This window comes from Odocoileus virginianus, chromosome 14 (genome assembly GCF_023699985.2).
Source record: "Odocoileus virginianus isolate 20LAN1187 ecotype Illinois chromosome 14, Ovbor_1.2, whole genome shotgun sequence".
NCBI classification, from domain to species: domain Eukaryota; kingdom Metazoa; phylum Chordata; class Mammalia; order Artiodactyla; family Cervidae; genus Odocoileus; species Odocoileus virginianus.
The window spans coordinates 7,402,958-7,418,903 of NC_069687.1; the positions used below are offsets into that span (position 1 = coordinate 7,402,958).

Sequence of the window (15,946 nt, forward strand, 5' to 3'; positions counted from 1 at the left end):
TGACAAAGACCCTAAGAACTCTTTGCTAGTGAAGGCCAAGAAAGAGATGCGATGCATTTGTTTTTTTCTAGCTTTCATTAACTTCTCAATCACCCCCTAAGAAAGGCTGTTTCAAAGGGAGATTCCCTGGGGATACAGGCCCTGTTCTTATCATCCACATGTCTATTACTTAGTCCAAGTTCCCTCCTCAAGTGACTATTCATCTAGTCCAAAAATGTTTCTTCTGTAAAATAAGAACACTTTAAATGAAAGTTCCCCAAACACACTAACCATTCTGATCTTTTCCTGAAAATGAAGATTTAGGAACACTTGAAAATGGATACAGAACATATATGGATGTTAACCACACAATTAACCAGCTTCTTCCTTCCTGTGTGCTCAGCTTGGGAAAGGTGATAACAGGTGTGAGGTTTGTGGAGGTGCTGTGATTCTAGGGGTGGATAGAGGTCACTTTACCTGAATGGGCTCTATTAGGTGATAATATACAGCATTTAAAACTTCTAGCCAATTTAAAACCTTCTAATGCTGGAAGACATCTTTCCCATAATCAACTTTCCCACTTATCAACTGGTGTCAGATTGGAAATGACAGGCTTGTGTTAGACTGTCACAGGGTACTACTTCAAAAACAACCAACTTTGCCTTGTAGAAATCATCACTCATTTTTCTCTGAGTCAAAAGAATGCAGTCTTAATCGGTGATTTAGGAACACAATGAAGAGAGAAAAAAATGATTCTCTCCGGTTAATTTCAGGTTGCAATAAATATCTGGTGGAGAATTACCTACCCACTAAGCCTGTTGGCTTTGTCTATATAAATATTAATCACATAAGCCAATAACTGCATAGGTATTTTTACGAGGCTCCCACTGAAGTCATTTCACAGGATACAAGTCTTACTACAATTTAATTAAAAAGTACTGAAAGCCAATTTGCTTCTCATGGACCAAGAACATAAACTGATGTGAGTATGGAGAGTTAAGACTCACAAAGGTGATGTGAAATTCACATACCTGGATTTTCTCCCAATAACCATAAATGAGGATGTACTTCAAATATGGAAGGAAGAGCCAGTTATCACAACTGCAGATTTATAAGGCTGAAACCAAATGTTTGAGTCTACAAAGAGCAACAAGTCGTTAAACGTGAGACTGGACTGAAATGTCCCAGGGAGGTGCTGAAAGCTTAAAATACACATGGAAAAGGAACCTCCACTCTGGGTTGTCCTGCAGGTTCACTGAGAGGTCCTGTTAATAGACAAGGGTGTAGCTGTAATTATAATCAAAATGCTGACTATTGCTCTCACCTGGAGAACTTACCTCTTCTGATCAACACCATCTGGACCCAGGACCAGCTCAGGCCCTATTTGGAATTGGAGGTGTGAGACCAGTCTAGCGGAATTTTAACAAGAGCAGTCATTCCCCAGCAGACTCACTTGCCTCGTCTCTGGGGAACCCAGCACAGAGATGCCCGCTGTCCCTGGATCTCACATCCCGCAAGAGCCGCTGGGCTGAGCGAACTCTGCAGGCTCCTCGGCGCCCCCACCAGTGATGCTGTCCACCCCAAGCTTTGGTCGAAATTAAAGGATGAAAGAAAAGAGGAGGGTCATTCGGCTCAACAGAAAAGGATGCCACAGACAAGCTGAGCTGGATCCAGAAACTGAAACCGCAGGGAAACCGACCGCACCGGGATGACAGGAAGCGGGAGGGTGGCGACCCGGAGGCACAGAGGGTAGGTACCCACCTCTCCTCGCGGTTCTGCCCCACGCACACCCGGCCCCCGTGCCGCGGGGTGGGGTTGCTGCAGGACCGCTGCCGCACCTGGAAGCCGATGCCACACGTGGTGCTGCAGGGGGACCACGAGGTCCAGGGGGTCCAGCCTCCGTTCCTGGGGGAGGAAGCAACAGGGTCACTGGGGTCAACCTGCGCGAGGCCCAACCTCCACCTGCACCCGCCCCCAAGTTCACACGGGGGTTCCCCCACGGGGACCACTGAGCGCGGGCTGCGAAGGCCACGGGAGCAAGGAGCCCTGGGAATCAACAAATGTACTGTCTCGGAACCACAGTTACCAGGAAGTCCGTCCCTGCCCCACCCCGAATCTGATTTTCGAGTCAAAAGAGAAAACTTGAGAGTCAAATTTTACATGTACTTGCAAATAACTTAAAAAACGGGCTAATTAGAACCAAGAGAGCTTAGTGGTGAAAATGTTAAGCTAATGAAAAATAATGCTACCTTTGTTTTTTTAAAAGCAATTAGAGATGCATCCCTGAACCTTTGGCCTTTATGATTTTATTTGATTTGTACTGTATCAGTTATAATCTATGAAAAGGGCACATTGAATCAAATAATCATCTAAATGTTTCCTTTAAAATCTATTAATATCAGTGAAAATCAGTAACTCTCTTGATGGCATTCGTACTGATAAAGGGTACCATAATGTCCAAAGCCATAAAACAATCTTTATTAAAAATGAAGAAAGAATATTTTAAATTCAGATTATTGGCTATTCTCTAATAATCTGACAAAGATATAGAGTATATAGAGTATAAATAGGAAGTGCCAATGTGTATATCTTTATGTTATTTTATACATGTATAAAATAAGGCAGATATATTAAAACATAAAATAAAAAACTTTTATAAAAGTGGGTTGTACAATAAACTGCTACTAACAGCTAGAGAAAAATTTTTGTTTAATATTGTATTTTTTTCCTTAAAATGTCTGCTTGTAGAATATTTATAATTTAAATATCTCTTTAGCAGTTTGTCCCCACTATTTCAAAATAAACTATAGGAATTTTTAAAAAAATTTAAGTAATATTAATAACATATATGATAAAACCAGAGTCCAGACTCCCATATAGATGGTTAACTGCATGTAGAATTTTTTCTCTATTTCTCTATTCGTATATGCATTTCTAAATAGCTGTTACTCTCATCTATAGTATTTATATTTCCAGTGAAATAATTCTTATTTTACTTTATATATTCCTTTAAAAGCACGGAGGTGCACAGCTATACCACTGAAGCTCAAGGTATAAATAGCACACTGTGTATGTAATTTCTAACACAATTTCAAATGAAAGCTCCTCTGAGAAAATTCTTATCATGTTTCATATTTCTCTACTTTATTTTCTTAAACTTAAAAATAATCAAAATCCAAAATAAAGTGATACTTCGAGGTATGATAAAACAAAGCTGCTTCATAATAATTTAGCCAAAATAACACAAAATAAGACAGATTTCTGAAGCCGTTTCTACAAGTAATTAGTACCTTACATATCATTTCTCACACTATCTTAAAAAGTATCCAAGTAATGTAATTTCAACATAAATAAAATGAAAATATAAATAAAAGAAACATACATAAATAGAAATAAACATAAATAAAATAAATTTCAACATAAAAAGAAATTTTTAAAGTTTCTTTTATATGAAAAAAGTTTAGATAATGCAAGAAATACTGCTCCCAAAATTGCTTGGAAATTCTTCCTAAACCTTTTAACAAACGTGACACCTTATGATGTAATCTACTTGCAATCTGTGGAACCTGTTGTATACAGGGAAGTAGGTATTTTAAATATTAGGAGTGTAGTACGTTAGGGAATTAATGAGTGCACTGTCCACGTATGTGACTCTTCTATGGAGCTGGGTTTGTACACCTCAGAGTGCTGCTTAGAGGAGCTGTAGGAGCTGGCAACCAAAGCAGCAGCATTGAAAGTCAAAGTGCTAGTCGCTCAGTCGTGTCTGACTCTTTGTGACCCCACGGACTGTAGCCCACCAGGCTCCTCTGTCCATGGAATTCTCTAAGGCAAGAACACTGGAGTGGGTTGCCAGGCCCTTTTCCAGCGGATCTTCCTGATCCAGGGATCGAACCCGGGTCTCCTGCACTGCAGGCAGATTCTTTACCAACTGAGCCCCAAGGAAGCCCAGAGTAACATTGTCACCATATATTAGCAGATGGATCATTTTTTTGATTAAGTCAGTCAAAAACAATCCACTTAATGCATTTAAAACATCACTGAAACAGGTTTGTTTACTAATATTTGATTTTTAGTCTTAAAATAACCACTAATTGTATCACAGCTCCTTTTAGTGAAAGGCATTCCAAAACTAGAGCCAGAGCTGAGCAGGCATCAATAAAGTCACAAGAAGGTCTGTGATAGTCCTTTTCTTCCATTAAACAATATAAAATAGAGTACTACTCATTGACTGTAACCTTCCAACAATAACAGTTCTATAGCTTTTATGAAGTCTTTGCCAGGCATCAGTGGAAACCATCTTAGTTTGATAGAAATGATGCAACACATAATGCAATGTTGATATGCTCTTGTTTTCTGAAATAATACAAATAATCTGACGCCTGTAGCCTTAATGGGCTCCTTTTTGACTGTGTGGAGCATCTGAGCTGGCCTACAGAGATGGTGAGCAGAGGGCAAAATCTGCCCTTGCACCCTGCCTCTCCTTATCTGACCGCCCTTCCCTTCTTGGGCAGGCAGTGTCCTCACGCCCTGGGTTGCCATACAATGTGGTCCCCCAACATGATTGTCAGTGTGAGTGATGTCACAGACAACTTGCCCAGAGGTCTCTGCATTCTAAATTGGCTTTTGGAAAGAAGACAACAAATCCTACAGTAAGTGAGGACGGTGAGTGTGGACACTGATCTGAGAAGCTTTCCTGCTGCTTCTTGCTTTTTAAATTTTTTACATATTTTTATTGCAGTATGGCTGATTCACAATATTGTGTTAGTTACAGGTGTCCTTGTGTTTGCTTTAAATATGACATATTGATTGGGAGACTGGGACTGACGTGTGCACACTGCTGATCTCGTGTGTGTATGTGTGATGCTCAATCACGTCTGACTCTTTACAAACCCTGTGATTATAACCACGAGGCTTTTCTGTCCAGGGGATTTTCCAGGCAAGAATACTTGAGTGGGTTGCCATTCCCTACTCCGGTGGATATTCTTGACCCAGGGATCAAAGCCAGTGATACTATGTATTAAACAGATAACTAACGAGGACCTACTGTATAGCACAGGGGACTCGGTTCTCTGTGGCAACCTAGATGGGAAGGAAATCTAAAAAAGAGAAGACATCTGTATACGTATAACTCATGCACTTTGCTGTACAATAGAAACTAATGTAACACTGGAAAGCAACTATACTCCAGTAAAAAAAAAACAAAAAAAGGAACATATTACTGTGGCCACAGCACTATACATGGTGCAGGGAAGGGAGGAGAAAAGTGAGTATGGTTGTAAAGAAAAAAATAATAAGCCAACAACAAAACAATACACAGACAGCAGAAAGTGTCCTCGTGGCTCACACTATGTGAGCCATCCTCCAGGCTATTCAGCAGCGGATATTAGCTGCGTTGGGGTGTTCTGAGCACTCCTGCAAAGCTATTTCAGTCCTCTCTGACTCTCTGTGACCTCATAGACTGTAGCCCGCCAGGCTCTCCTGTCCACGGGATTCTCCAGGCAAGAACACTGGAGTGGGTTGCCATGCCCTCCTCCAGGGCATCTTCCTGACCCAGGGATTCAATCTGTGTCTCTCATGTATCCAGTATTGGTAGGCGGGTTCTTTACCCCTGGCGCCACCTGGGAAACCCGTTTGGAACGCAGCACAGAGCTTTTTGATTAAAGACTTGGCCTCTGTCTCCGGGCTACTGTCAGAGAGCATACTCATAGATGCTGTGGTCTGTCTGCCTTTCTCCAGATGCTGAGGGTATTGGCAGTGATAACTCTCAGGTGAGAGAATCTAACACCATCAAGGGGTCCTGCAACTAGAGAGCTCCCCTTGTGACCGGCTGCAGTCTTTATGGGGCCTAGAGCACAGCTCACCCAGCTTCCTGCCTTCCCCTCATCCCACCTGGAGATGTGCAGAACCCTCCCCATATGTCCTGCACACAACCTCGCTGTCAGAGTGGTCCTCCTGACCAACCAGGACGGATGCAGGTCTTGCTCCTAGGAAAAGAGTCCCATAAAAGCAGGTATATATAGCCATCGTTGGAAGATGCAGACTTATTTAGATGACAAAAGCTGTGTCAAAGCTCCAAGTCTTCCTTGACATTCTACCTTTCTATTGAGCTAGCTTGAGGTTTGTCTCCCTCCATTCCTTTCTCCTTCCCAAAGAATTAGAATTCAGAAGGGGTGTAGACATTCATGTGTTCACTTTAATTATAAAATTAAACCAGATTTTCTTGATTGATAGGAAGTCTGACTTGGCCCCAGTTTGATAATACAGTCTGGCTTAGCTAATTACCTTATACTGTGGATTTATTTCCATAAATTGAATGCCCTTAATCTGTAGCTCCAAGATAATGACAAATTTAAATGGTGTGATATAAGAGCATTTAATCAAAGATATTATATTTGCCAAATGTATTGAATTAGCAATATTTTGAATTCCCCAACACTTTCTGAGTATATTAAGTTAAACAATAACAATGAAAAATGAAGAATGGGTTTAACTTAGAGTTATTAGATCAGTCTTTGTAAAGGCTTTCTGATGTACTTTGCACAAATTGAGGAAGTACTTGACATCACTGACTAAGCCAAAAAAAAAAAAATCAGTTTGCAAGTTAGGTGGTTTCCACTTTTCTGTTTCCAACAAAACTGAGGCCAACAAAAACAAGTTATCAACTGATAAAGGGCACTAGAAACAATCTCTCATGTCAGACTACCATAGTTTTGGCAGATAGCTTCAAAGGAATATGTAAACTAATAAGCCCTTGCTGCTACAAAAGCAAATATTAGCTGCGAACAGGCCTTGTTCACTTGGCTTCTCACAACTGTCTCTTTCCTTTGACAGCACCAGGGGCTCCCAGTGGATAGAAGCAAGTGAGTGCTATGGTTCCTCCCTCCCGACCCTGCAGGGAGGTGGTTCATAAGGATAAAAATCAAATCTGGTGACACCCATAAAACCGCAACATGGCCTGTTTTTGCCAGTGATGGAGTCCTAGCTTCCTATCCCTCAGGCATCCTGAGATGTGCACCCATGGGAGATTTCCATCAAGCAGATGGGATGCTCCTGGCAGCTGAGCATCCTCTTCTGTTACCATGACAGACATGATCCCCGAGTCAGGCAAGGACAGAGATGCAGGCGCAGTGTATCAACTCATGCGTTCTTAGATCCCCCTTAAGTTGTCAACCAAAAATTATCCCTAATAGCTTATATACCAGTAAGTGACACTCTCATGTGGATTTGGAAAGCCACATGCACGTTTAGAGGGGCTTTCCAGACGGCGCAGTGGGAAAGAATCTGTCTGCCAAAGCAGGACATGTGGGTTTGATCCCTGAGTCAGGAAGATCCCCTGGAGAAGGAAATGGTTACCCACTCCATTATTCTTGCCTGGAAAATCCCATGGACAGAGGAGCCTGGTGGGCTACAGTCCATGAGGTCACAAAGAGTCAGGCACAATAGAGCGTTAAGATATTGAAATCTGCACTTTAAGAAGTAGGGTCCTCTGAGTGTAAGCACCAGTGTAGGATAACTTTGGTGGTTTCAGAAGTGGGCACTAGAGTTGATATTCCTGAATCTGTAAAGGACCAGTCTAGGGTAACAACTAAAGCTCCCATGTCCACACAGGTACTTCCAACTGGCCAGCTGTTGCTCACAATGTTTATACTTGCACAGTGTGGTTTTTGGACTCTATGTCTCCACAGCAAGCTACTCACGTGCCTTCTAAAAGAATGGTGATAAACTAGATACCCTTCATATACTTGTAAGTTGTCATTGAATTCTCTTTTCACCAAAAGCTTCAAATGTTGCAAAGACATTTCTCTTACATCACTATTTGAATGTATGAATGGAATTTAAATACCACAGAGATTTGATAGTCACCTTCACATTTAAAAAATTGATGAGCAGAGTCTAATTTAACATTCAGAAACTGTATGCTTTTCCTTCTTCTAACATTTTGCATACTCAAAACACTTTTCCAAATCTAACAATAAACACATGGATAGGTTTAGATTTACCTAAACATGTAAAGAGGCTTACAATCCGATTTGTAATTTTTTAAATTGAGTTATAGTTGATTTGCAATATTGTGTTAGTTTTAGTTATATAGCACAGCAATTCAGTTATGCAAATATATGTATATGATGCATACGTATATAAGTGTATTGCTAATTAGATTTTTAATTTAAAATCTCCTCCCATAGATCATGTCATTTTTAAGTGGTCAGTGTCTCTTTTTGTGACCTTTCTCTTGAACAGGGAAGGCATGTATTGGAAGTGATTTCCCAAACGTCTGGACAAGCTGGGTTTACACCTGTGTTTAAGCCCAATCATCAGGAGGGACACACCTGGAGCAGTTTGCGATCTCCATGCGGGGGCCCTGGCACTGCCAGCCGCCACACTGGGGGGCCGGGCTGTCGCAGGAGCGGGTGCGACAGAGGCAGGATCCCACGGCGCTGCCGTCCGTGTGCGTGCAGGGTGTCCACGGTGACCACGCGCCGAAGTGCCCATCCACGGTGAGATTCCTCATCTAGGAAGCAGATATACGCAAGGATGTCAGAAAGGGTTAAGGCTGCAAACATGATAAGAGAAAAAAATGAGGTCTCCCATGAGACCATCAGAGCTTCTTTGCAATATCTCATATTGCAATCAAAAGAGAGGAAGGGGAAGTAGTTGGAAGGAAAGCAGCAGAGGCCACGGGTGGAGAGAGGGAAGAGTGGAGGAGAGGAGGGGGGAGAAGGAGGCAGAGGGGAGGAGAGAGCAGAGGGAAAGGAGGGGGAGGGGAGGGTGCTAATGACCTGTCAATCAAACCAATGCAGGGTGGTCTACTCTAGTTCTTTTTTTTTAAATTTATTTAATTGGAGGCTAATTACTTTACAATGTTGTAGTGGATTTTGCCATACATTGACATGGCCCGGCAATGGGTGCACATGTGTTTCCCATCCCATCCCTCAGCCCTGAGCACCCTGTTTCATGCGTGGAAGCTGGACTGGTGATCTGTTTCACATATGATAACATATGTGTTTCAATGCTATTCTCTCAAATTGTCCCACCCATGCCTTCTCCCAGAGTCCAAAAATCTGGTTCTTCTTGTTGCTGTTGTTGTTTTTCATAACAAAACATCTTTTATTTGTGAGGAAGCCATATAAAACTTATTATGAGTAGGTATAAATTTAAGTATAATTTTAGGAATCAAATTTAGGACTTCCCTCGTGGCTCAGATGGTAAAGTGTCTGTCTACAATGTGCGAGACGCAGGTTTGATCCTTGGGTCAGGAAGATCCCCTGGGGAAGGAAATGGCAAACCATTCCAGTACTCTTGCCTGGAAAATCCTATGGATGGAGGAGCCTAGTAGGCTATAGTCCATGGGGTTGCAAAGAGTCAGGCTCGACTGAGTGATTTCACTTTCACTTTTAGGAATCAAGAATAAAGGACATCTCCTCTTCTAACATGCCAGAACAGAATGGAGCAGAATAGGCTGTAACTGTTGAAGCTAAAGCTAAACAGTAAAAGAAAAGACATACCCATCTGAGTGCAGAGTTCCAAAAACTAGCAAGGAGAGGTAAGAAAACATTCCTAGGCAATCAATGCAAAGAAATAGAGGAAAACAATAGAATGGGAAAGACTAGAGATCTCTTCAAGAAAATTAGAGATACCAAGGGAACATTTCATGCAAAGATGAGCACAATAAAGGACAGAAATGGTATGAACCTAACAGAAGCAGAAGATATTAAGAAGAGGTGGCAAGAATACAAAGAAGGACTGTACAAAAAAGATCTTCATGACCCAGATGATCATGATGCTATGATTGCTCACCTAGAGCCAGACATCCTGGAATGTGAACTCCAGTGGTCCTTAGGGAGCATCACTACAAACAAAGCTAGTGGAGGTGTTGGAATTCCAGCTGAGCTATTTCAAATCCTAAAAGATGATGCTGTGAAAGTGCTGCACTCTATTTGCCAGCAAATTTGGAAAACTCAGCAGTGGCCACAGGACTGGAAAAGTTTTCATTCAATCCCAAAGAAAGGCAAACCCAAAGAATGCTCAAACTACCGCACAATTGCCCTCATCTCACATGCTAGTAAAGTAATGCTCAAAATTCTTCAAGCCAGGCTTCAGCAATACGTGAACTGTGAACTTCCAGATGTTCAAGCTGGTTTTAGGAAAGGCAGAGGAACCAAAGATCAAATTGCCAAAATCCACTGGATCATCAAAAAAGCAAGAGAGTTCAAGAAAAACATCTACTACTGCTTTATTGACTATGCCAAAGCATTTGATTGAGGATCACAACAAACTGTGGAAAATTCTGAAAGAGATGAGACTACTAGAGCACCTGACCTGCTTCCTGAGAAACCTGTATGCAGGTCAGGAAGCAACAGTTGGAACTGAACTTGGAAAAATAGACTGGTTCCAAATTGGGAAAGGGGTACATCAAGGCTGTACACTGTCACCCTGTTTTATTTAACTTATATGCAGAGTACATCATGTGAAATGCTGGGCTGGTTGAAGCACAAGCTGGAATCAAGATTGCCAGGAGAAATATCAATAACCTCAGAAACGCAGATGATACCACCCTTATGGCACAAAGCGAAGAAGAACTACAGAACCTCTTGATGAAAGAGGAGAGTGAAAAAGTTGCCTTAAAACTCAGCATTCAGAAAACTAAGATCATGGTATCTGGTCCCATCACTTCATGGCAAATAGGTGAGGAAACAATGGAAACAGTGATAGACTTTTTATTTTTGGGGCTCTAAAATCACTGCAGATGGTGACTGCAGCCATGAAATTAAAAGGTGCTTGCTCCTTGGAAGAAAAGCTATGACCAACCTAGATAACATATTAAGAAGGAGAGACAATACTTTACCAACAAAGGTCCATCTAGTGAAAGCTGTGGTTTTTCCAGTAGTCATGTATGGATGTGAGAGTTGGACTATAAAGAAAGCTGAGTACCAAAGAATTGATGCCTTTGAACTGTGGTGTTGGAGAAGACTATTGAGAGTCCCCTGGACTGCAAGGAGATCCAACCAGTCAATCCTGAAGGAAATTAGTCCTGAATATTCATTGGAAGGACCGATGCTGAAGCTGAAACTCCAATACTTTAGTCACCTGATTAGAAGAACTGACTCACTGGAAAACACCCCGATGCTGGGAAAGATTGAAGGTGGGAGGAGAAGGGGACGACAGAGGGTGAGATGGTTGGATGGCATCACTGACTCAATGGACATGAGTTTGAGTAAGCTCCAGGAGTTGGTGATGGACAGGAAGACCTGGCGTGCTGCAGTCCATGGGGTCGCAGAGTCGGACATGAGTGAGCGACTGAACTGACTGATTGAATATCCAATTCTTCTTGTTCTCTGGCTTTCTCGCGTGAGTGGAAGGTCCTGCCATCCCTTGACTGACATTAGCATTAGCATAGTCCCCTTTCCTTCCTTCTCCTCTTTCTTTTCTTCTGCCCCTTTCTTGTGATGTCACTTATATGTGGAATCTTTTTTAAAAAATGGCACAAATGAACCTATTTACAAAACAAAATAGAGTCACAGATGCAGAAAGCATACTTATGAGGAGGAGGGGAGCGTGCGGGCAGGGATAAATTGGGAGATTGGGGTTGATATATATACACTACCAATATAAAATCGATAACTGATAAGGACCTACTGTATAGCACATCGAACTCCACTCAGGAGTCTGTAATGATCTATATGAATCTAAAAAAGAGTGCATATATGTATATGCATAACTGATTCACTTCATTGTACACCTGAAACTAACACTATACTCCAATAAAAATTAATTGAGAAAAGAAAACATAAAATGAAAAAAAGAACGGAAGTTAAAACTCACAGATGTACAACTCTTGCATTCTTATGTTCCTTAAAAAGTTGAAAGATCGGTCAACTAGTTTTATCTAAGATCTGGCTTCGTCTAAAAAGTCGAACTGACTGAAAAAGTCATTTCAAACTGACATTTAGTTTCCATATTAAAAGAGTGCCTGTTAAGCAGCCAGATATGTCCTAGCTGTTAGGCGCATCGCAGTCAAATCCATACTGTGTCCACCCTCCCAGAGTTTATGAGCTGGCACAGAGGAGCTGGACCCCTAATTATTACTGCAAATAAATCCAATGATGGAGCTCAGAGTAGGGGTTGTGGACAAGGAGATGGGGGTTTCCAGCAAGCTGGTGGGATCTGGAGGGATGGTGATGATGGAGGGTCCTGGCGAAGGGGCCTGCTGGGGCTGTGGAGGCAGAGGGCAGCCTGAGTGATGACAAAGGGGAAGGATACTGCCACATGTGTGGGGGCACCAGGCTTCTGTCCCTGGGACGGAAGGAGGTGGCCCAGAGGAAGCAAAGCTGAGAGCTGAGCTGGAAGCATCAGGAGGGTCCGAACTGGGGGCGGGAGGGGTGTGTGGATGCCCTGTGACACGGATGCTGAGAGCCCTACCGGAGGGGCCTCGACACGCCTTTGACCCATGGAGACTAGTCCAGGGCAGGTGGAGCCACACCATGTCAGCTCAAATCTGACAAGTAGATCTTCGCAGGAGCTAGCGAGTCCCAAGATTCGAGACTCACGGGGCCCAAACTTCAGATCACCCAGCCCTCAGAAGGAATCTCCCCTCTGCAAATGGACAGAAGGCATAAGTCCAAACCTCCTGAATTTAACATGGGGATCTGTGCATTTCTTAGAAAATAGGATAAACGACGAGATGAGGTTACATGTAAGTTACACACTTTGCTTTACCCTCTGCTGCCTGCTGCTCCCACCGTCTCTCCCACAAGTTCCTGCCCTGATTGATTCTGGGGGATTCAAGATTCCTCATGCACACGGGAGGGGACTCCATGGAGGAGAGAATTAATCCCTTTGGAGCAAACAAACTGTGACATGACTGAGCAAAGAGTCAGACACGACTCAGCGACTAACAATTGTAACTTGTAAAACAAACTGTACTTGCGTGTCACAGTTTCAGAACAAAGGTGAAATCATATTTTGTGAAAATCCAGGCGACTTCCCTGGTGGTCTGGTGGCTAAGAATCCGAGCTCCCAATCCAGGGGGCCTAGGTTCGATCCCTGGTCAGGGAACTAGATCCCATAACTTGCAACTAAGATCCAGCATTGCCAAATAGATAAATATTTAAAAATATATCTAAGTGGGTTTTATCTCTGCACTGCCATGTCTCCAGATACAACAGGCAAGAGTAACCACTGCTGGTCGTTTAGTTGCTAAGTCATGTCCGACTCTTTGCGACCCAATGGACTGTAGACCACCAGGCTCCTCTGTCCATGGAATTCTCCAGGCAAGAACACTGGTGTGGGTTGCCATCTCCTTCTCCAGGGGATCTTCCCGACCCAGGGATTGAACCCAGGTCTGCTCCATTGCAGGCAGATTCTTTACTGACTAAGCCACCAGGGAAGCTTAGCATTCACTGTGTCCATTTCCTCTGACCTGGCTGGTTGCTCATCTCCAGCTGCCACAATGATGACTCTGTCCTTCTTTCTTATCCACACTCCAAGGCTTTATACCCACTCGCCACTGCTGGCTCTTTCTATAAGATGCGGTCAAAAGGGAGAGGAGAAACCTGCCTGGTCCTCTGGATTCAGAGTGATTCACGGGATCCTACACAAATGAATGAAGGTACAAAGGCACATATTTCCTGAGAGGAAAACATCCCCGTTTCTAAGGTCCCTGTAACCTACTGTCCCACCAGGATAAAAAAAAAAAAAGATGCAGCTCCTACTCTGACCATGCTTCAAACTGTGGTGTTGGAGAAGACTCTTGAGCCTCCCTTGGACTGCAAGGAGATCCAACCAGTACGTCCTAAAGGAAATCAACCCTGAATATTCTTTGGAAGGAATGAGGACTGATGCTGAAGCTAAAGCTCCAATACTTTGGCCACCTGATGCTGGGAAAGACTGAGGGCAGGAGGGGGAAGGGGCGGCAGAGGATGAGATGGTTGGACGGCATCATCAAGCCAATGGATATGAGTTTGAGCAAGCTCCGGGAGATAGTGAAGGAAAGGGAAGTCTAGTGTGCTGAGGTCCCTGGGATCACAAAGAGTCAGACAACTTAGAGACTGAATCACAACAAACTCTGACCATAAGGACACTTCAGTGTTTTCTTAGAATCAGAGTCCTGTGTAACCTTCATTCCCTTTTCCTTCTTTCACAGTAGATTTCGGTAATACCTCTCTGGCTATCTGAACATAACACGTGCATGAGAAGTGGGTCACCGATCACTTAGTCCACCAATCAGCCACTGCTTTGGGAGATGTTGCCGCCTGGGAATGGCACTCATCTGCAGACAAGGGAGAATCTCAGAAGCACTGGAATTAAGTCCAGATATATTTCCCAATGTAGTTTCAGAATCTTGTGTAAAACCTTTAGTCTGCGGTCTATGGTACTGATGTCTAAATAAAGAGCTCTAGGCTTAATCATTGCTAAAGTCTCTTTTAACTCAAATATGATAATTACACAGTAGCTTGGGAATATTCAGTTATTTTAATACATTTAGGTGCTTATTTGGTCTACTTATTTTGTTAATCACTGCAGCACGTAGTTTGGAACAGAGACTCGTTGTATGACATGGTGTGCTAATAACCATGTGTCCACACAGTATTCTTGCCTGGAGAACCCCATGGACAGAAGAGACTGGCAGGCTACAGTCCATAGTGTTGCAAAGAGTCATATACAACTGAAGTGACTTAGCGTGCACGTACACACCACACAGAGGTGGATGACATTCACACATAAATCAAGTCCAGGTAGTTTCCCTTGGTAGCTCAGATGGTAAAGAATCTGCCTGTCAATGCAGGAGACTCGAGTTTGATCCCTGGATCAGGAAGATCCCCTGGAGAAGGGAATGGCTACCCACTCCAGTGTTCTTGCCTGGAAAATTCCATGGACAGAGGAACCTGGAAGGCTGCGATCCATGCAGTTCATAAAGATTCAGACACAACTGAGTGACTAAAACTTTCACTTTCACCCTTGTTAAGCAACATTGCAAGTTAAGACATATATATTATTTGAATCACTCTAGGTATATAAATTTAGTTCTAACTTTAGTACTTGAAATCTCTTATAGTGAGTAAAATGCTTACATTACAATAATACAAGCAAAAAGAACATTAATCAATATGTCAATTAACTAGTGTCTGTCTCCTGGATAAGAGAAATGCATAAACAATTCTAAATAGGGACCTTTTAGTGAAAAATAGGCCTCTGTCTTTACTCTGGTCCATAAAGTCAAGCCTCTTTTCCATTTTGGTCAAAAATTAAAAATAGTAATATAAATTACATTTTAATTGCTTTTAAAAGTACTTCTCTATGCCTGTTCTATGTCAATGCTAATCATTTCAACTAGCTCATTTCTTTCTAAGAGATTTTTTGAAAGAGATGTATAATTAATTAGAACAAGAGTTGGGTAATATAGGATTTCCCACATTCTGCCTGGCAACTTACACAAATCAGAAAAATACACGTTTGGCTTTCCTTAGCTTTGCTCAAAGTGATATAATTTATTATTGTCTGTTGTTGGATGCTTTGCATATTCTTATCAAATGTGTATCTTGGCAAATAACCAATTACATTGGATGAGATGGTAGAGATGGTTGTGTGTAATGAAATCACCTTAAATCAGGGGGAAAAAACAAAAAAAAACCAAAAAACTTCAGTGAATCAGAGATCACATCTCAGCCACATTTTCCAAAAAGAGTTGGTGGAGGGTCAGCTCTGAAACCAGGGTAGGTCCACATCCTCCTTTGACCTTTTGTGAGTTTGTATCAGAAGTTGTCCTCTCAGCAGAAAGAAGTAACTTCAGTGATAACCCTCCGGTCACTTCTTAAATATCGGGTCACCTTCATTTTCCGACCATAGAAACATACAAGACGTACTTGTTACAGACCAAGTGGGTGAGTGTGTATTTCCCACTTTGTAATTAAGCATGTCCCAGATAGCCACTCAAACGCCCTCGAGCCCTGGACCAATGACTTTATTG

The 15,946-nt window shown here is 42.4% G+C and overlaps 1 protein-coding gene across 3 annotated transcripts in view; it reads right to left on the reverse strand.

The window, feature by feature from the left end:
• SEMA5A (semaphorin 5A) overlaps positions 1–15,946 on the reverse strand; it is a 542,694-nt gene that overhangs the window by 79,519 nt on the left and 447,229 nt on the right. For all 3 annotated transcript variants that reach the window (XM_070476478.1, XM_070476476.1, XM_070476477.1), the window contains 2 exons: positions 8,310–8,491; positions 1,741–1,884 (listed from right to left, as the gene is read on the reverse strand). In XM_070476478.1, coding sequence (XP_070332579.1) covers positions 1,741–1,884; positions 8,310–8,491 — 326 coding nt within the window. The remainder of the gene's footprint in view (positions 1–1,740; positions 1,885–8,309; positions 8,492–15,946) is intronic.